At 37.7% G+C, this 22,387-nt stretch overlaps 1 protein-coding gene and 2 long non-coding RNA genes across 14 annotated transcripts; 2 read left to right on the top strand and 1 right to left on the bottom strand.

Annotated features, from left to right (window-relative positions):
* Window positions 1-350: 350 nt before the first annotated feature.
* On the bottom strand, window positions 351-5,429 carry LOC130411854 (uncharacterized). Of its 11 annotated transcripts, none has more exons than XM_056736831.1 (17): window positions 5,221-5,429; window positions 4,563-4,631; window positions 4,358-4,465; window positions 3,995-4,120; window positions 3,738-3,863; window positions 3,478-3,603; window positions 3,273-3,380; window positions 2,910-3,035; window positions 2,647-2,778; window positions 2,381-2,512; window positions 2,118-2,243; window positions 1,855-1,986; window positions 1,590-1,721; window positions 1,330-1,455; window positions 1,048-1,191; window positions 671-798; window positions 351-518 (listed from the first exon to the last, which is right to left on the bottom strand). In XM_056736831.1, exons 2-17 carry the CDS (start codon window positions 4,624-4,626, stop codon window positions 483-485), a joined length of 1,872 nt encoding a protein of 623 aa, XP_056592809.1. In that variant the 5' UTR covers window positions 4,627-4,631; window positions 5,221-5,429; the 3' UTR covers window positions 351-482. The 11 variants fall into 11 exon arrangements, with proteins under 11 accessions (XP_056592809.1, XP_056592805.1, XP_056592808.1 ...); XM_056736827.1 differs by having other exon boundaries at window positions 2,118-2,249; window positions 2,381-2,506; XM_056736830.1 differs by having other exon boundaries at window positions 2,118-2,249; window positions 2,647-2,772.
* Window positions 5,430-6,328: 899 nt separating this feature from the next.
* On the top strand, window positions 6,329-11,328 carry LOC130411856 (uncharacterized). 2 transcript variants are annotated; one of them, XR_008905121.1, is made up of 3 exons: window positions 6,329-6,555; window positions 6,680-6,847; window positions 7,020-11,328. It is a non-coding gene; the product is annotated as an uncharacterized LOC130411856 (long non-coding RNA). The 2 variants fall into 2 exon arrangements; XR_008905120.1 differs by having other exon boundaries at window positions 6,675-6,847.
* Window positions 11,329-15,322: 3,994 nt separating this feature from the next.
* Window positions 15,323-20,623, top strand: LOC130411280 (uncharacterized). Its single transcript, XR_008905054.1, has 3 exons — window positions 15,323-15,430; window positions 19,767-20,208; window positions 20,313-20,623. It is a non-coding gene; the product is annotated as an uncharacterized LOC130411280 (long non-coding RNA).
* Window positions 20,624-22,387: the final 1,764 nt, after the last annotated feature.

Genomic DNA, 22,387 nt, shown 5'->3' with positions numbered 1-22,387 from the left:
GCTAGCATGGCCGACATTTCCGGGTCGGTCCCATCACGAGCTCTACCGCTTGTGGGCGGGAGCTCGGAGAGATCGTCCCCGTCAGATGCCAGTAGGCAGCTGTCCGATGCCGTGACAGAGATCTCGTCCTCATCCCGCCTATGAGTCTTCCCGCTATGGAATGGTCTACCGCCGCCCATCGGGGACGCACCAGGTGAGCGAGCTGGGGTATGGGCGGTTCGCCGAGCCGGAGCTGGCGAAGCGACATCCATAGCAGTCCCCATATCACCCCCGCTGCTCGTCGAGGCGGTCGCCTTTGCCGTAGCGATATATAATTAAATAATTATTACAAATTAAAACCTTCTAAATAAAAAAAACTTCTAAATTATTAAATAGCAGTATTATCAAAAATGTGTGCGGGTGTATCCTTAATATAGTATGTATGTATGTGTGTCATATAATACGTGAGACATCTCATGGGTTTCCCAAGATTCATCCAGCTATCAACGATTCCTTCCAGAGAGTGAAAGGCACAATTTCTGATGACAATGAAAAAAAGAAATGTGTTAGAAGAGCTCTGACAACTTCAACTCTTAACTCACCTTTATTTATATAGCACTTTTTACAATATTCATTGTAACAAAAAGATATAAAAAACTATATTGAAGAAAACACACATTTATACACTCACCTTCGGTGTGGTTTCTCGACACGACAACCAGGATATCTGTTGTTTTGGACATTTCTCAACGATTTTTACACCTGCTTGAGAATACACGCTCTTCTTCAGGAAGGAATGTTTGATAAGCGATGGTCCACCTTCAAACAACAGAACACAACAGATCATAATACAACTTTTAAATGTGTTTTATAAGAAGGCAGTGCTAATAGCTAAAAATTTTACAAAGTATGCTACCTTTATAGATCGTTTCATCGGATGCTGTTGTATATTGTATATATATATACAAACACTATTTTGATGACCTTCTCATATTAATGCTTCGTTTACAAATGTAAAATGTTACGAAATCTCACTTTAGCACATCTGCTTAATTTTGACAAGCTCACCTCTGACGCTAAACGGAAGAAGGTCTTTGGACAGCTGGGAACCCTTGATGTTCCCGCAATCCTTTTTCTTTGAGATGCTGGGAAGAATATTTTTGCCGTCAGGTTTTATGTCAGATGGTGGCTGAGGGCGCAGTGGACCGACGCCTGCAAAACGTAAGATTTGTTACATATTAAAACAGTGTAAATGTAACTTTAGTTTTTACCTTAAGACTCAAAGCTTTATATAAAAATGCTACAAATTTTTTTCTCACTTTAGCATAATATATGGTTTGACAAGCTCACCTCTGATGTTTAACGGAGGCAGGTCTTTGGACTTCTGGGAATCAATAATCTTCCTACAGCCCTTTGTGATGGGGAGCAGATCTTTACACCTCGTAGCTGTTGAGACTGCCTGCTGTACATCAGCACCTGCATCCGATTCATTACACATATTAAAACAGTGTAGATGTGCCTTTAGTTTTAAACTTCACACTTAAGGATTTATATAAAAATGTCACAATTTTGATTCTCACTTAAACATAATATTGGTTTGACAAGCTCACCTCTGATGTTTATGGGAGGAAGGTTGTATGACTTCTGGCAAGCACTAATGTTCCTACAGCCCTTTGTGATGGGGAGCAGATCTTTACACCTCTTAGCTGGTGAGACTGCCTGATGTACATCAGCACCTGCACCTGCATGTGATTCATTACAAATATTAACACAGTGTAGATGTACCTTTAGTATATAACTTTACAATCAAGGCTTTATATAAAAATGTTACAATTGTATTATTACTTTAGCATAATATTGGTTTCACAAGCTCACCTCTGGTGTTTATGGTAGGGAGGTCGTACGACTTCTGGGAATCAATAATCTTCCTACAGGCTTTTGTGATGGGGAGCAGATCTTTACACCTCTTACCTGGTGAGACTGCCTGATGTACATCAGCACCTGCACCTGCATGTGATTCATAACACATTTTAAAACATTAGATGTGCCTTTAGTTTTTAAATTCACACTCAAGGATTTATATAAAAATGTCACAATTGTATTATTACTTTAGCATAATATTGGTTTGACAAGCTCACCTCTGGTGTTTATGGAAGGGAGGTCGTACGACTGCTGGGAATCAATAATCTTCCTACAGGCTTTTGTGATGGGGAGCAGATCTTTACACCTCTTACCTGGTGAGACTGCCTGATGTACATCAGCACCTGCACCTGCATGTGATTCATAACACATTTTAAAACATTAGATGTGCCTTTAGTTTTTAAATTCACACTCAAGGATTTATATAAAAATGTCACAATTGTATTATTACTTTAGCATAATATTGGTTTGACAAGCTCACCTCTGGTGTTTATGGAAGGGAGGTCGTACGACTGCTGGGAATCAATAATCTTCCTACAGGCTTTTGTGATGGGGAGCAGATCTTTACACCTCTTACCTGGTGAGACTGCCTGCTGTACATCAGCACCTGCACCTGCATGTGATTCATAACACATTTTAAAACAGTGAAGATGTGCCTTTAGTTTTTAAATTCACACTCAAGGATTTATATAAAAATGTCACAATTTTGATTCTCACTTAAACATAATATTGGTTTGACAAGCTCACCTCTGGTGTTTATGGAAGGGAGGTCGTACGACTGCTGGGAATCAATAATCTTCCTACAGGCTTTTGTGATGGGGAGCAGATCTTTACACCTCTTACCTGGTGAGACTGCCTGATGTACATCAGCACCTGCACCTGCATGTGATTCATAACACATTTTAAAACATTAGATGTGCCTTTAGTTTTTAAATTCACACTCAAGGATTTATATAAAAATGTCACAATTGTATTATTACTTTAGCATAATATTGGTTTGACAAGCTCACCTCTGGTGTTTATGGAAGGGAGGTCGTACGACTGCTGGGAATCAATAATCTTCCTACAGGCTTTTGTGATGGGGAGCAGATCTTTACACCTCTTACCTGGTGAGACTGCCTGATGTACATCAGCACCTGCATAACATCCGATTTATTACACATATTAAAAAAATAAATACAAATTATTATATTTCCTCCATTTTATCTGTATAACTAAAACATGCTTTGGAAATAAACAAACCACAGAACAAAATCAGCTTAGTATTAGATTAACAAATTCATGGTGGTTCAAGGCACACGCACGCATTTCTACACAAGTCTTTCAATTTTTCCTTTTAGTAAGCCAGCTTAATGTTACTTTTACAAGCATACCTCTGACGTTAAAGGTAGGAAGGGGTCTGGACTGTTGGGAACTAATGTTCCCACAATCCTTGTCGTAGCTCCTGTAAGCTGGTGGTTGTGGGTGCTGTCCACCAAGTCCTGCAAGACATCACATTTATGACATTGAATAAAGACCTTATGAATTTTGTGTCACAATCATGCTTTTTTACATTAAAATGGGGATTTTTATTCTCACCCGTTATGATGAAGGGAGGTAGGTCGTACGACTGCTGGGAATCAATAATCTTCCTACAGGCTTTTGTGATGGGGAGCAGATCTTTACACCTCTTACCTGGTGAGACTGCCTGCTGTACATCAGCACCTGCATGTGATTCATAACACATTTTAAAACAGTGAAGATGTGCCTTTAGTTTTTAAATTCACACTCAAGGATTTATATAAAAATGTCACAATTTTGATTCTCACTTAAACATAATATTGGTTTGACAAGCTCACCTCTGGTGTTTATGGAAGGGAGGTCGTACGACTGCTGGGAATCAATAATCTTCCTACAGCCCTTTGTGATGGGGAGCAGATCTTTACACCTCTTACCTGGTGAGACTGCCTGATGTACATCAGCACCTGCATGTGATTCATAACACATTTTAAAACATTAGATGTGCCTTTAGTTTTTAAATTCACACTCAAGGATTTATATAAAAATGTCACAATTGTATTATTACTTTAGCATAATATTGGTTTGACAAGCTCACCTCCGATGTTTATGGGAGGTAGGTCATATGACTTCTGGGAAGCACTAATGTTCCTACACCCCTTTGTGATGGGGAGCAGAACTTTACACCTCTTACCTGGTGAGACTGCCTGATGTACATCAGCACCTGCATAACATCCGATTTATTACACATATTTAAAAAATAAATACAAATTATTATATTTCCTCCATTTTATCTGTATAACTAAAACATGCTTTGGAAATAAACAAACCACAGAACAAAATCAGCTTATTATTAGATTAACAAATTCATGGTGGTTCAAGGCACACGCACGCATTTCTACACAAGTCTTTCAATTTTTCCTTTTAGTAAGCCAGCTTAATGTTACTTTTACAAGCATACCTCTGACGTTAAAGGTAGGAAGGGGTCTGGACTGTTGGGAACTAATGTTCCCACAATCCTTGTCGTAGCTCCTGTAAGCTGGTGGTTGTGGGTGCTGTCCACCAAGTCCTGCAAGACATCACATTTATGACATTGAATAAAGACCTTATGAATTTTGTGTCACAATCATGCTTTTTTACATTAAAATGGGGATTTTTATTCTCACCCGTTATGATGAAGGGAGGGAGGTGTGTGGACTGCTGGAAAGGTACAAATTTGTTTCGAGACATTTTCTCTGCAGAACGAAGAAAACATTTCATTACTGACAGATGCACAATGACTTCACTTCAGTTTTCTGACACATTATAAAACTAACATTTCACCTTCCTGTTATGTTTTGGGTCAAACTGGCTCCAAAGTAATAGCCTTGTCATCTAAAAGTAAACTGGTTGTATTTTTAAACATTGAGTCTTGAAAATAGTCAGCAGGACTAATCATATTATATTATTACATTAATCATATATTATAGGATAATAACAAGATATATGAAATCAACAGTCATTATTTATATATACATACAATATATTCATATCAAAATGTTATGTTTTGTCTTTATATTGTATAGTCAAATATAAGAATAGTATCCTTTATCATATATTAACACATTAATGGGGTAAATATAACCTAACACATTAAATCATGCTAAAAGAGGGGGTAAAGTTTAAATACAGTGGTGTAGAAACACTTTATTATTAAGTTAGTTAGTATTATTAACGTTAGACGAAAATGAATGCCTTTTTCCTTCACTTTTATACGTTTACCTACATATTACAAAACGATTTTACATTTCTTCAAGAAAATGAATGTTGTTTTCAGTTACTCACCACTGATGCTTTACGATCTATTATGTCGGAAATCGGTTTCAGAATCTCGTCTAAAGCAGATACGATTTTTCTCTATCAATTCGAGTAGCACTTGTTCACTAAGCCAAGCAGATCAGAAACAGCAAGATATATAAACTCCTTCAAAACACCGAGAACGATCGCGAATGAACCAAACATCTGATAAGAACTTTGAGGGAGATAATAGCCTGGGGACGCGCTGTCACGTCATGAAGGACTCTTCAGAGTCTGACGAACTGCTCGTGCTCATTTTAAAGTGACAGAGCTATTTTTTTGGTCAAAATAAGAATTGACCGGAAGAGTGTTTTTTTTTTCTTGAAGCAGCATATCAGAGGTCCTCTTATTATAGAGGAATTTGTGTTTAATCAGTGTAATTGTGGGAAATGGCGGCACATGTCCGTAATGGGCATGACTGAACTGTACACACCAGTACTTCATGTATCTCCTCTACCGGACTGCTCACTTGCACACCAGGTATATTATACTGAATGCTCATTTGCACTAATGGACTACTTTCATAACTGCACTAACTCATCTACTGCACAATAACCTTAATAACCGCATTAACTCATCTATTGCACTACAACTTTAATAGCTATGTCTATAATTAATGCACACTTAAGTCACTTGCACTATTGTATAGTCTAATTGTTATATGTTCATATCCACCTGTTCATTAATGTTCACAGTATATAGCCTTCTGTATATATTGTTCATAGTACATACCGACTGTCATATTTTCATAGAACATTCCTTCTGTTAAGTTTTTTTTTCATAGTACAGGCCCACTGTATAGTATTTTCATAATATTGTATTCTGTATTTATTAACACTGTATATCCTACACTTGCTAATTGCACTTCTGGTTAGACATAAACTACATTTCGTTACACTGTACTTGTATATGTGTAATGACAATAAAGTTGAATCCAATCTAATCTAAAGCCCCGAATGTTTTATTACCATGCCGTGTACGAATAATTTAGGGGCCGTTTAAATTTTGCTTCTTTTTCGTCTACACATGGGCAGATGTAAGTGGCTCCTTCTTAGTAAAACAATTAAGAGGGTAAAAACAACGCCCCCGCTAGATGATTGTTCCGCTTAACTGCCCTAAACCGTTTCCCATTCATTTTCAATGGTAGTGCTAAAATACAACGGATGCAATATCAATTTCGGCCACTGTCGCTCTGTGGCGCACTTCCACGCTTTGCACCTCCAGGAGATTTCAAGCCGCCATTTTGTTTCCGCGTCTGAAAGACAGGGCACGCTCAGGACTTTGCACGTTTTATTCAGCGCTTTCTCGTCTCATCGACCAAATGTACGTTTTTGACAACCTCCACTTGTGTTTAGCAATACACGCGTGTCGTTTTTTTTGTCAATTTAGGTTAAAGCGTCGTCATATCCTTCATACTATTATTTCTTTATTATGTTTTTAAGAACAGCAGATGTTTTGGCTACACCTATATCCATCCAATAAATGAAGGTGGTCCGTGTGAATGTGTTTCAACATTGATAAGTGTTATGATCACACATCTCCAAGGCTGTTTGCAAAATGGTCCCATAGGCTACAATTGACCTTTGACTTTTACTGCACTTTTTACTAAACTCCGGTAAGCACCCAATTAAATATTGATGGTTAGCTTGTAAGCATTTGGTTTTGTCAAAACCACAAAAAAAGTTTTAAAGACATCCACATGTACACACAAAAATCTCTCTGCTGACTATATTTAAAACTAAATCAAATTTTCTTATAATCAATGTGTTGTATGTCCCATATTTTAGGTTGCCAAGTGGGTGCGGGAGGAGTTGTGACCGAAAGGAACTGTTATATTGGGACCACGACTGCCTCATGTCTGATTTTGGGAAGTTATAATTCTTATATATTACCATGCATTTTTTTTAAGAAATGTGATGAGATTTTATAAAATAGTAATTATTTTTTCCCCCATTTTGTTTATCTGTATTGTGTATGTGTCTTTGTTTATCTGTTTCTTCTTACATTGTTAAAATGGGTTTGTTAAATTGTGCATACAATAATTTGTTTTTATATGTTTATGATGATTTACAGATGTCATGTTTTGCATTGATATAGTAAAGAATGTAGCGCTTTTACGTTAACCCAAAGATCTCTTCGCATAGAAATTGGTCCAATTCTGGTAAAAAAACAATAGCAAAACCAAAAAAATATATATATTTAAGATAAAAAGATACAAATTGTCTACAGTCCCTGACAAAAGTCAGGTCTCTTAACCTGACTTTTAATTAATCAATTGGTGTTAGAAATAGCTCATATGAAACGCTAAAACCCTCCCAAATAACTTTTAATGCACGGAAATAAATCAGTTTCACTGGAAAAAGATTGATCATTTAATCAAGACAGAAAGGACAAATTTTGGCAAGACAAAAGTTTTGTTGCCTTTACAGTAATTGAACAAATTTACTGCAAATACAAAAATATGTCAGCAAATTAAGTAGTGGCGCTCTGAGATCCAAATTTAATATCTTGTATGACTTCCATGAGCTTGAAGGACTGCATCCATGCGGTTTGGCAAGGATTCATACAATTTATTGATGAAGTCATCAGGAATAGCAAAGAAAGCAGTCTTGCATGCCTCCCAGAGTTCATCAATATTCTTTGGTTTCGTCTTCAATGCTTCCTCTTTCATCCTTTCATCATATGTTCAATGATGTTCATGTCTGGTGACTGGGCTGGCCAATCCTGGAGCATCTTGATCTGCTTCGCCTTGAGGAACTTTGATGTGGAGATGGAACTATGCGATGTAGCACCATCCTGCTGCAGAATTTGGCTCTTTTATGGTTGGGAATATAAGAGGTAGCTAAGATTTCTTGGTATTTTAGACTATTGATGTTGCCTTCCACCCTGCAGATCTGTCGCACACCCCCATACTGGACGTAACCCCAGACCATGATTTTTCCGCCCGCAAACTTCACTGTTTTCTGGGTGAATCTCAGATCCATGCGGGCTCCAGTAGGTCTCCTGCAATATTTGCGGCGACTGTGGTGTAATTCAACAGAAGATTCATCTGAAAAATCCATCTTTTGCCACTTTTCCAGCGTCCATCCTTTTAGCAGGCTGTGGGCCTTGGCAAATGCCACACGGTTTTTCAATTGTCTTTTGTTTAGTGCTGGCTTCTGGGCACTGATTCGACCATGGAGGCCATTTCGAGACAGAATCCGACAAACTGTTCTGGTTGACACAGGGACTTCAGATGACCAGGTCTCGTGGAGCTCTGCTGCAGTGGAAAATGGGCTGGCCTTGGATTTTCGAGCCAACAATCGGTCCTCTCAAGCAGTTGTCTTGCGGGGTCTGCCTGACCTGGGCTTGTCAAAAACGTCTACCGTCTCTTCAAATCTTTTTATCCTCTGTACTTGACGTTGAGACACATTGAAGGTGTCTGCCACATCAGCAGTGGATCTTGTCTTCAGCCTCTTGATAATCAAAACTTTAGTCTAATGGTGACTCTTAGGCATGTTTGCAGAGGTCTAGTTGCAGTTGATGTGAAGGTCTAGTGTACTGGGGTTCTATTTATACACACCTAATTCATCCATTATTAGTTACAGGTTCATATGACAAGGCGACAACACTTATATCTTTTCAAAAATTGACTCAATTGCCTTTACCAAGCTGTGAATATTACAATCCTTTTTGACAGTTTTGTTTTGCACTGAAACATTATTACAAGAGATGTTGAGATTAAAATGAGCCATTTCTTGTAAAAAAAATCTTGATTAGAAATATATTTCAGCAGCACTTCAGGTCAATATGTACACAAGCGACAAGACTTTTGTAAGGGACTGTAGTTTGTAAAAAAAAAATTTTTTATTGAATATGACATTTACCAGGTCGTGCAATGACAAAAGCTGTCTGATTGAACTAAACTGAATAGTTTTCTGTATCTTATAGTTACAATACTTTTCCGGTAAATTTCTTAAGTAGCATATGTGTGTGTGATTTAAAGTTCTAAAAATGTCAAGTGCGATTTTTTGATAACATGTTTTAGTGATTTGTTTGAGAGTTAAAGGACGTTATCATTTTAAAGCACTATACAACCCAGAAATCGCCCCACATAAATTTATGGTCAGTGGCCGCAACTGATTATGTGGCTCTTTTAGATAAAGGTGAGGAATGCAAGAAATTGACTCGGTTTACGCCGATTCTTTTGTTGTGAGAACAATTTAAAATCGAATTTCTTATTGTACTTAACTTGGATTATGACTATAAGAATAATTTTACAAATGCCTCATGATACTCAATAAAAATGTTGTTTGTGATCCAAAACTTCTGAATTGTATCAAAACATAATTGAATTTTCCTTTTTTGTACCATGTCTTGAGCACTCTTCATTTGTTTATCATGTTGGCCAAAAGGTTTTTACAGAAGGAAGCGACAAAGTTGCCTTTGGAGACAACAAAATCTCATTGGCAGTACAATATGAATTTAAATAATTGACTTTGTCAAAACTCTGTGTCACTAAACTTCCTCTAGCATCAAGATTTTTTTCTCAATTGATGTTAAACTCTTGTCATTGTATTTTGTTTTTTCTCAACATCTGCCTTGTCACTGGGTTTTTACACATTTTGTCACGACCCAGGTTGGGTTGGGGCATTTGTCTGCACGTGGGTGTATTGTCTTTGTCAGTGTCTGCGTCATTATCCCCGCCACCGTGTTTCCTTAGGTTTCCCCATCACGGGTGATTTTCTACTCCATGCTCACACACCTGTTTATCCCTCATTAAGCTTATTACCCATTGCACCTGCTAGCCATCTCCTCTTGTTATGTTTTCCTATTTAATGCCTCAGTGTCTCTTGTCCGTTGTCTGATTGTTGCATTCTGCCAGTTCAGACTGACCTAGGTGTTGCTGCGGCTCATCTAATAGAAGTCTTTTGCAAATCTTTCTAGCCTTTACGTTCCTGTCACAGTTTCCTAGAGTTCTCTCCACCCTTCCGCATCTCGCTGACCGAGGACGGCTGTCTGGTGGCATCTTCCTGTTGTGTTTTACCTCTTCTGGCATTGTCCTCCAGCTCCCGTCAGTGAAAAGGCAGCTGGAGTCAGTGAAGTTTAGAGACGCAGGACTTTAGTGTAATGTACAGCAGGATGAATGGTGTAATGCATCAGATGTCTTCTAGTACAAGAGGATAAAAATGGACTTGATAAAATGTTATGTTCTGTAAGTTTGCCAATGTTTTTCTGCACCTTCTGTCTATTATTTTATATTCCGTCCCAAATATTGAGAAAAATTGAATAAGCATTCAAAGGAATGTAAATTTGCACTTTATTGCTTTTAATTAGAAAAATGATGTTCATTAACCAAGGTGCTCGCAGGTATAGATATGCAATAAAAGCTCCATTATAAAATATAATTATTTACTGTCATTTTAGTTCGTAGTTAAAATTCAAAGTGTGATCAAGTGGATGAACAGTGATGTTGGGGCAGAGAATGACAGGCAGGTTTTGATTTTCTTTTTTACCAGTTATTTTATAACCAGCTGGTGTGTGTTTAACAAGCCCTATCAAATAAGGTTGTCTTTATTTTCATTCAGAGGGACAGTTCACCCGAGAGTATGTTATTTACTCACCCTCAGATTGTGTTTTGCTGAATAGATTTGAAAGAACCAGAGATCTCATCCCCCATCAACCCCTATATTTATTTTCCCTACTATGGCAGCAAATGGGGATGAGATCTGTTTGGTTACTTACATTCAGCAATACACAATAAAGCACTATATAAATGCCTACTTCACTCAAATTTACAGTCACATAATAGCATAAATCTGTTTAGTAATGTTACACTTTGTACGATGCTATATATGGAATTGTTTTTCCCGTGTCCCTGAGAGTACGATCACATATGTGGGATTTCAGAATGTACAGTGATAACATGCTGCCTGAATCAAGCCGGGTTTGGCCAATAGCATCTGTCTGCAGACGAAGTGCACTGTCAGACACATGCACTCTCAGCCGCGCACATGCAGGTCAAAAATGCTGTGTAAACGACTTAAAAAGAACTTCCTGTGACAACCGTATCAAAATAATAACGTATTTCACGAGGTTAACTGTAAGATTCTATTAATAAAATGCGAAGGTTGGTGCTTTTTAAGGATGGTTGGGGTCAAGGCCAGGTATTTATTATAATTATAGCTGAAATACATTAATGAACATCTACATTAATAATGTCAGATTATTTTGGGAAATATTGGGAAAATACATTACTAAATAAAACCTTTTCTTGTACACGTAATCTTCCGGGCTAAAATTATAAACAAACATAAATGACTAATTCTACAATAAAAAGGTGCTTGTTAATCAATGGTTTAATGATAAAGTTTTATTATATAGACATACTATATATATATATATATATATAAATATATAAGAGCAGGACAGTCACGTCTGTTTTTGCGAAATTGAGTATAGTTTTCAATGCATATGTGGCATTACATATCATGGCATTGTCAAAAAATGTAACATAAAATCATAACATAAAACAAAAAATGGACAACCCTGTTCTATTTTGTACTCGACAAAAGACTCTTAGATGCATTTTGTCCACCACATTCTCAAAAAATGTATGCATGTCCTGCATAAAAGTAAAAACAAACATCAGAGGCTCTACACTATCATGCTCTATGAAATCTGTACTGAAGAACTGTTCCAAGGCCTCTGCAGCTTCATCATCCTCCATGCACATTATAAGTGGAAGCTGAACTGAGCAAAGAAGATCCCCAGAGTTCTCCAAGCCCCACTGACTGGCAGTTTGTAAGATCCGTCATGACACGCTCTAAAGAAACAACAATGCAGAAGATGATAAATAAAAACATGCTGAGCAATAATGGCCACAACCTCTAACAAAACCTACTTTTCGTGGAGACTGAACCACCTGCTTCTCCGATGCAAACTCACAGATGAAAAGATTGGTTTCATCTACCCGGTACTTTTCCTGAGGAGTTACCTGAGAAGTTACCTGTCCGTCAAAAGGCTCTTCCTGTTAGTGGAGAAAATACAGCACAAGTTTACCAAGTTAGTCATGACAACATGCCATTTTAACCTTATGATTAGTATATGCTTTTACCTGAGAGATTTCTTCCAACTTCCTTTTTTGCAATCTAAATACAGGCTGCTGATCACCTCTTAGGAAGGCTTTAGACTCCTCTGTATAGTGGGCAAACAATTTTCCATGCCTGGAAAATAGTGATTGAATATTGAATGTTAGATAATTCCTTTCTCATAAAAGCTTTAAATATTCAAAATACAAAAAATTCCATACCTGTCCAGTCCACAGTTCTCCATTAACATGACGCACCACCATTTCCTCAGCTCTACCATGTCCTGCTGCTCAAAACATAAAAGTCAATGCTCTTTGTCTCAAAAAAGTCTCAAAGTTATTGAAAACTGTACTAATACTTACAATTGTGTAGTCAAATGGGGCATCCAGCACAATGTACAATGTAGACTATAAATGAAAGAGACTATTAACTACAAACATAATGTACATCTTAACATAAACACACCACAGTCGTTGCCATATGATTGTACTGTGGACCCTTAAATATAATGAAAGGAGGGAATAAGCAAAATTTCATAGAAAGATAGATACATATAACTTGGATGGATGGATGGGAAAGATAAATGGACGATATGATACGATTTAGATAGATAGATAGATTTGAATAGACAGACGGCAGTGTTTCCCCTAGGTTTACAGCTTTGGGGGGGGTTGGTTGGGGAAAATTGACGAGAAATCATTTCCTATTCATTCTTTATGTGCTATATATCTATCTATCTATCTAGTCACATACATTGATTGTCTGGGAGGGTAATGCTTTGTAAAATTTAAAAAATGTTATATATAAATATAAATAAATGTATTTAAATCTTTTTAAAATTGACTTTGGCAAATAACCTTTGTTAAATGTATAGAAGTATTTGTTAATATGGGCCAGAGCTTAAAAAAATAAAGAACTAAAAAAAGATTTATAAATACTAACAAATATATTGCTCATTCATTGTTCGTTAATGTTAGTTAATACCTTTATATGATAAACTAATTTTAAATGGGCTTTTTTGTGAGACGCTTTAATTTCTATGATGCATTTATTGGAGAATAATCCTGTCAGACGCGGACGCTGTTCTGAACGTCATCACGTGACATTCCCATACAACACGGAGCCATCTGCATAGCGTATTAAATATCTCTTGTCTTATTTAATCAGCAGATTTACAATGTCCTGACTTAAAAAAATTTAAACACATATATGTAAATATTAAGCGGCATGTAATTCATTAATATACATTTTAACCGCCATCCGGTGATGAATGGACTTTTGATGCTTGTCAGGGGCAGGATGAGCAACACTTAGACTTGGAGCAGGAGAGCTACTCCGGCTGCTACTCGCAGTGGAGTGAGTTTTGCCATCTTCAGTTCCCTGTGAGCGCTTAAAAAACGCAAATATTTTCATTTGGTTTTCATCTGATTGAAGCGACATATTTCCCGCCGCGCGCTCTCTGTCCGCTAATGTTTGTTTGTGTGTGAGTGAGCGCGTGTGCGTACTCATTGGGATAATTGTAAACGCGCAAACACAGACAGAAAAGACATGCCATCGTGGAAATAAGATAAATAACATATTACTTAAGGGTTATTTAGTTTGTTTAATAAAATAACAAATTGTAATCTGGCGCTTATAAAGAAAATCAAATCAAATTTACTTGACGTCCAAGGGTGGCGGGGCGAGCCATTAGGAGGGCGGGGCGCCCCCCTTAAATAATGGTAGGGGAAACACTGGAATAAACAGGCGGATATATGGATGGATAGATAGCCAACCTACAAATCAAGGCCTGTTTTTTCAGTCCATTTACGGGTGTTATCCTATGTGCAATGCCCCTGTCAAAAATACAAAAAACAAATACGTAAATAATAATTGCTGTTCAGAAATATAAGGCTGTACAAGCTTATGTACTGTATGCACAAGATTATTGAAAAAAAAATCTGAATATTTCCTCTCTCCATATCTATCTCTAAATGTATTTATCATATCATTATTTACATACAAACATATAAAAACATACATATCCCCAAGTTTTGGCGTAAGAACAACCTTTCCGCATACATCAATATCTACAACATGTGTCTCAAATGGGGGTCTGTTTACAGATACTCTGGACACTTATAATCTCTGAGAACAGAGTTTTTTTTGTTTGAAATAAAACATAATTTATTATATAAAGAAACGTGAAGCATTTAAGAAATAATAAAAGGGAAGTTGTTAATTTTGTAAAAATAAATCGTGAATAAATCGCATCGTGAGCTGAGTTAATCGTTACATCCCTACATTTTATAGACTTCAACGTCATTTTAAATAATGTTGAGTAACACATTGTCTAAAAAAATTATATATTATATTATACATTGCAGGTCACCAACAGACTTTCCTGTAAGTTTTCAGAACAATGCTACAAAATTAATTTAGATAACGTTAGTTCTTCACTAAATTACTGTATGAATAACAGGTATCGTTCCCCAAGTATCATGCGATATATCTGGTATCACTGATTATAAGTTCGTTTTCGAAAACATTATCTTATATATTAAAACAATACTTTTACATCTATATAATACTGTATGAATGAAATCAATATACTTACAACATTCGTCTGATAATGTTAAAGAACGTTTTCGATTACATTTGTCAATTAATTCATAATAACACTTTTACTTCGACTTAATCTTGTTAAAATTGAATATAGTTAAAACAATACTTTACTTCGACTTAATATTGTATGAGAATAAATAAATTGAATATTGAATAAATATACTTACAATTGGCCTGTAGGTGCATTTATTTCCTACACGTGTCTGACAGTGCATGTGTTGGAGTGCGCATGCGCGGCTGACAGTGCATCTGGCTGCAGATAGACCCTTCTCGGTTTGGCGGCACACAGACGGAGGCGCGCAATTGGAGACTGACATAATAAAAATTGCTGCTCAAATTGTGATTTTAGGCAAATTGTCTGCTTATTAATGTACCAAGTTTAAGCAAACTTTATAGTTTTGTATATATCTGCAAATAAAAATAGTGTTAGTGAGAACGGAACTAAATTGGCCTTGGCCAATCAGCAGAGGAGCGCAACTTCAGATGACGCGCTTGATACGTCGTCATGGAAACCAAAACAACAGGTACGTCACAGCTTCAGTCAGATCGTCAGCTTTAGGATTATTTCTGCACAAGTTTGACGATGTCTTCGTACAAAGCACCTAAGAGAAGTCTCACACGAAGGTAACACACGTAGTTTCTACCAATCTCATATTAATCTTGAGAACGGTACCTATAGAGTAGTATTGCATACTTCATATCTTCGAAGAGTGTTTAGTTTGATCACATTTAGAAAAGACAGTTACAGCTGTAGGATTATTTTATACCTGCCTGGAGGCTCACAGTGGGCGGAACTAAAGCACGAGCACACAATACATGATCGTATTATTCATAACTGTAGATTCGCTATAAGTTTGTGTTGTTTACATTCTGCACGTACGCACGCCGATTGCCCACAAAACACAGACATGAGTCAGATTCACTTAAAACTGCATCTAACAACTAGTCTCACTGACAAACAATTGGTTAGGACTGATCACTCATACTTTTCACATTTCAATTTGCCCAATCTACATTTTTATGTAATTGACTTGGAGAAGTTAGGACCAGACTTGAAGAAAATAATCACATGACTAAGTTCTAATACTAGTCTAAACAGTTTATGCAACCGGTCCCAGTGACTAAGTCAGAATGCATGTGCTTACAGGCACAGGTTTGCCGTTGGTCCTATGGCATCTGGGAGGTGTAAACCACCACAACAGCCGAGTGGCTGCTTGACATATGCCAGCCTTCCTTCCCAGTTTCAAACGCCTGGCACTGACATGCAAATGTTTGCCTTGCGGGTGGATGAACCGCTGCACTATGATGCGTGCGTGGCTTTGAGTCCCTTCACACCATCTGCCATCCCATCATCTTTCTCTTGGGCTTCCTCTTCCAGTAACATGGACGAAGAACCCATGGAAGTTGATGAGGAATCTGCAATCCCATCATCTTTCTCTTGGGCTTCCTCTTCAAGTTACATGGACGAAGAGCCAATGGAAGTTGATGAGGATGACTTCATGGACTGGAGTCCCTCGATACTCCCAGCCATGGTGGCAACATCATCAGCCAGAGCGTTTTTAAGAAAACCGTGCTTTATCTTCCCAAGCCCGGGAAGCCACACATAAAGCCACAGATAGTCCCAGTGGCAGCAAATCTGCATTTCATCAGAGCACAAGAAAATTTACTTTTGAGCATTAGAAAAATAACTACGGAGCACAAGAAAAATGTCACTTGAGGATAAGAAAGATACCGCCAGAGCACCAGAAAATCCCCTGAGCATAAAAATAAAACAGTCTTTTGTGTACAAAAACTTTTTGAAGGCGTGATTTATATGGTATATTTACTGTATAATATATTCAATAATCAATGTATACTGAGTTTTCATCATCAGCATCAGAAAGGTCATGTAGGTTCAAACTGTGGTTCCACACTCATCCACTGGGGGGCATCATGGAGTCAATTCACAACAATCACATCAATTTATTCAATGAAGATTTTTGAACACAAAACAAGTGTTACGTATCTTCAATTAAAGTGTGTAGTAAAACTACAATGAAAACATGATTTAAATACCATTTCAAATAAGTTATTGAACAGAGTCGCTGTTTCTGATGCACGGTTTGTCCCTCTTTACTCGCCGTGATCAGCGATATCAACACAGATTTTACACAGTACTGAAACCGCCTCTGACTATCTGAACAACGACACGTGTGTGTGTTTACGGTTAAAGACGACGTTTGAATGAACTTTTTGTCTAAAATTAACCGTCACTGCTATGTAAATTGCCAATAATGTCTGCTAGGAAGAGAGTGTCTTAAAAACTATTAAGTTGCCTACCTAGACAGTATTTTAAAGCACCATTCAGACATTATACATGTGTACATGATCCCTAAAACCTCAGTTTGAGGTGTCGGCTCACTAGAGTTTAAGACACTTTCCGTGTTTACTAGATGTGTGTCAGTGTGTCGTTCTGTCATGTTGCTGTTGTGATGTAAATTTGAGTTTAATTTGAAGACAGTCCGTCTGGAATCTAGCTGGAGATTCAGGCAAACATCAAGCTGTCAAAGAACACTTCACAGGCTGAATGCTCTTTTGGTGGTTTAGAATGAATTTGTGTAGTTTTTGACATTTGGACTGTTCACAGATTGTTAATATTACAACTGTTGAATGACTGACATGCGGTGGTTTATTTAAACATGCTTGTCATGAACCACATATTATGTGTCTCTAGTTTATAACAAATGACTTCTCTAATGTATTGCAATGCATCCTGATCTGCTGGTCACTGTTGCTTCTGAATTGATCAATGGGCTTATAAACCCATGTGATGAGTGTTGAATTTACTAGCTCATTCCTTTAAAGGGATACTTCAAAAATGAAAATGCTGTCATCATTTACTCACCTACCAGTTGTTCCAAACCTGTATAAATGTCTTTGTTCTGATGAACACAGAGTAAGATATTTGAAAGAATGCTTATAACCAGACAGATTTTGCCCCCCAGTTTTGGAACAATTAAATCCCTTTAAGGTGTTTTTGTGAATTTTCTTCACCCTCTTAAAGTACAAATGATAACCTCAATATTTCCCTCAAATTATAACAAAAAACACAAATTGCCCATTTGTGTTTACATGCCTTGTGCTCTCACCACATAAAGAGAATGGTTTATTATTGACCTAATGTATTATTGCCATGAAATGAATGTCACATTATGAAAATGCCTAATGTAATACAAAATAGAATAACTGAATATAATTTAAATGCTCAAAAAGGGATGCATATGGTGAATAACCCAGAAAATGTTAATGTGTGACTCAACCATGTGTTCAAACAGTCCAGTATTTTGGTCTGAAACAACACAACATAGTTTAATTTACAACCCGACTCTTGGGTTTGTTCCTGTTTGGCCCAACTACGGTTGTGATTTTAACCTTTGACCTATCTTGATTTGATTTGGGGATTTAGTCATTGGTGTTGTATGGCTATGAGCTGTAGATTTATTCAGAATACAGAATATTAGAGTGATAGGGACCTTTTTGTGTCGTTAAATGGTTAAACTTTCCAGATGGTCACATCTCATGCATCACCACATCGCCGTCAGCAAAAGACAAGAGTTCAACACTTGGGTCTGTCGTTTGGTGTTGTTGAATTTTGTGTGGATAAATATCACTTTATTTTACAGTATAGTCAGTGTGGCAAACGTGTAAAGCTAACACAGTTAGGTGCCACCCTGGTTGTTTCTGTCTGGTCAGGTCCTGGGTCTGACCACAGTGGCGTTGCTAGGCCCTTTTTAAGTGTAGCCCCCCCCCAAAATATTGTGAGTAATAATGTAATCTGTACAAGAATTCGATATTGCTTTATAGTCCCCTTTAAAACACTTATTATGAAAACTGCGTTAGACCGTCTAATTGAGCGCATTCTTCAGTTCACACAGCAGCACATTGGAGTGAACGTCATAATCAGAGTAACGTTATAAGGTGCAGCATTAACATGACATCTGCATCTTTGCCATTCTGTGTTATAAATGCATCTTAGTATGATTTGGAAGAGATACAAGATCCTTTAACATCCACTGTAAAAATGTTTTGTCTACGTCCCCCCCTCGTTTACTAACGTTAGTTGTTTACGTAACCTCCAGCAAAATGAAAGCATCACTTCACACCAATGATGGCATACTTTAGAAAAGGAGCATAATGATATTGTAGTGCACAGAAATGTGTCATTCATGATGATGTTCTGTTTTATTTTGCTGTACCTAAGTTATAGAGATTTGACGGTAGTTTTGACAGCACCGGAAAGACGAAGGCAGATAGAGTTATATTACTGTAGTTATTCATTGTTCTGAGTTCCGAGTAAACAGAAGTTTACCTAGAAGGTCTTTGTCATTTTTCAGTCGCTGCAGTATTTTTTATTATTAATTTAAAACATATTGTGGATGTAATAGATGAACACGCAGTCATGCACAGGAGTGACAGCGCTCGTGCTAATCAGAATGAACGGCAGGGAAACATATCAAGTTATTCCTACTAAATAATGATTCAGTAGTTGATTGTGACATTTATTATATGGATTTGTTGCTTTTGTTATCACTTTTTGTATTATAAAGGATCAGATTGACCGATTAATGTGATATTCATTTGAATAACAATAACTTGTCTTTATGCTTTCTTGCATATTCTTTCTTAATCATTTATTTTATGTATACAGTATGTGGTGCTTAGAGTGTGTCTCTCTCTCTCGCTCTATATATATATATATATATATATATATATATTTATATTTATATTTCCTCATTGGAGGCTGAGCCCCCCTGATATTGAAAACATAGAATCGCCCCTGTCTGACCACCTGCTTGTTTTCTTCGTTTCGTCTGTGTTTAGGTTTTGTGGAGCACACGGTGTTGTTGTGACAGCCGCCATGTGTTCGGAGTCCGCGTGTGTGTGCCCCGCCCTCCTCGTTGTCCTCCCATCACCTCACAGCTAATCCTTCCACACCGGTTTCCTATCTTGCTGTCTTGTGGATTACTTGTGGATTGTGTCTCGCTTGCCAAGTACTGACTACCCGGAGTCTCGCACCCCTTTTTCCCACGGCTGCCTCTGTCTCCCCGTGGGCCGTTTCCCTCCGGCTCTTACTATCTGCCCAGTGCCCCTCTGCCATCCCTCTCACCTCTCCCCGGCTGAATGCTCGAGCCTGTTGAACCTTTTCCGCTTTGCCTGGTATTTCTGTCTTTGCCTGGTGTTTCTTTGATCTGTACTGAGCTGTTAATAAATACCTTTCATTTTGAACTCTGCATCTGACTCCTGAGTTTCTACCCTAACAGTCGTAAGCAAAACCACCAAAACATAGATCTAGAGTTCATAATAAGTGTTTTTTACTGTGTAAGATTAACTCATTTTATTAATAGTCTTCTATGTGTTTCTCGGCAGTGATGAGACTGACTGAACCGACTCTTTTCACAAACATGCCAGTGACATGTGAGGACAGAGATCTTTCAGGTAGAATCTAAAAATACTCTACACACTCCTGGATTATGACTATAAGAATAATTTTACAAATGCCTCATGATACTCAATAAAAATGTTTTCTGTGATCCAAAACTTCTGAATTGTATCCAAACATAATTGAATTTTCCATTTTTGTACCATGTCTTGAGCACTCTTCATTTGTTTATCATGTTGGCCGAAAGGTTTTTAAAGAATGAAGCGACAAAATTGCCTTTGGAGACAACAAAATCTCATTGGCGGTACAATATGCATTTAAATGATTGACTTTGTCAAAACTCTCTGTCACTAAACTTCCTCTAGCATCAAGATTTTTTTCTCAACTGATGTTAAACTCTTGTCATTGTATTTTGTTTTTTCTCAACATCTGCCTTGTCACTGGGTTTTTACACATTTTGTCACGACCCAGGTTGGGTTGGGGCATTTGTCTGCACGTGGGTGTATTGTCTTTGTCAGTGTCTGCGTCATTATCCCCGCCACCGTGTTTCCTTAGGTTTCCCCAACACGGGTGATTTTCCACTCCATGCTCACACACCTGTTTATTCCTCATTAAGCTTATTACCCATTGCACCTGCTAGCCATCTCCTCTTGTTATGTTTTCCTATTTAATGCCTCAGTGTCTCTTGTCCGTTGACTGATTGTTGCATTCTGCCAGTTCAGACTGATCTAGGTGTTGCTGCGGCTCATCTATAGAAGTCTTTTGTAAATCTGTCTAGCCTTTACGTTCCTGTCACAGTTTCCTAGAGTTTTCTCCACCCTTCCCCATCTCGCTGACCGAGGACGGCCGTCTGGTGGCATCTTCCTGTTGTGTTTTACCTCTTCTGGCATTGTCCTCCAGCTCCCGTTGGCGCCCCATAGGACTACTGCCCGGCTTCCACCCGATCACCCCACCCGAGTTAAAGGTGTCTCTCCCACCATAGCTGCTGGGATCTGGTGCTCTATATTCTGGCCGCCGTGGACGGGGGCATTCACCAGCTGGACAATTGCTGCATTATTGACTGTACACTGCAAATAAAACATTCTTACCCCCGCACTTGGGTCTATCTTGTGTTTTGTCATGACACATTTAAACAAATCCATTAATTTCTCCTCCATTATATCCATGTAGGTCTTTTTAATCCCCTCCAGCTTTATCATTCCATTTCGCCGTGAAAGAGCTGCATCCAGCGAAATGGAGTCAGTGAAATGCAAAGACGCAGGACTTTAGTGTAATGTACAGCAGGATGAATGGTGTAATGCATTAGATGTCTTCTAGTACAAGAGGATAAAAATGGACTTGATAAAATGTTATGTTCTGTAAGTTTGCCAATGTCTCTCTTCACCTTCTGTCTATTATTTTATATTCCGTCCCAAATATTGAGAAAAATCGAATAAGCATTCAAGGGAATATAAATTTGCACTTTATTGCTTTTAATTAGAAAAATGATGTTCATTAACCAAGGTGCTCGCAGGTATAGATATGCAATAAATGCTCCATTATAAAATATAATTATTTACTGTCCTTTTAGTTTCGTAGTTAAAATTCAAAGTGTGATCAAGTGGATGAACAGTGATGTTGGGGCAGAGAATGACAGGCAGGTTTTGATTTTATTTTTTACCAGTTATTTTATAACCAGCTGGTGTGTGTTTAACAAGCCCTATCAAATAAGGTTGTCTTTATTTTCATTCAGAGGGACAGTTCACCCGAGAGTATGTTAAGTATGTTATTTACTCACCCTCAGATTGTGTTTTGCTGAATAGATTTGAAAGAACTAACCAGAGATCTCATCCCCCATCAACCCCTATATTTATTTTCCCTACTATGGCAGCAAATGGGGATGAGATCTGTTTGGTTACTTACATTCTTCCTTCAGCAATACACAATAAAGCACTATATAAATGCCTACTTCATTGGAATTTACAGTCACATAATAGCATAAATCTGTTTAGTAATGTTACACTTTGTACGAAGCTATATATGGAATTGTTTTTCCCGTGTCCCTGAGAGTACGATCACATAT

This window comes from Triplophysa dalaica, chromosome 22 (genome assembly GCF_015846415.1).
Source record: "Triplophysa dalaica isolate WHDGS20190420 chromosome 22, ASM1584641v1, whole genome shotgun sequence".
In the NCBI taxonomy this organism is placed as follows: domain Eukaryota; kingdom Metazoa; phylum Chordata; class Actinopteri; order Cypriniformes; family Nemacheilidae; genus Triplophysa; species Triplophysa dalaica.
Note: the sequence above shows the minus strand (reverse complement) of the source record. Positions and strands in the feature narration are given on the sequence as shown.

Excerpts from the sequence above, each read along its gene's own strand:
- LOC130411854 (XM_056736826.1), bottom strand. The coding sequence starts at position 4,626 with ATGTCTCGAAACAAATTTGTACCTTTCCAGCAGTCCACACACCTCCCT. Across the intron at positions 4,121-4,357 it reads TCCTACCTTTAACGTCAGAG|GTGCTGATGTACATCAGGCA; the intron begins GTATGCTTGTAA and ends GATGTTATGCAG. Across the intron at positions 2,779-2,909 it reads CCCTTCCATAAACACCAGAG|GTGCAGGTGCTGATGTACAT; the intron begins GTGAGCTTGTCA and ends AATCACATGCAG.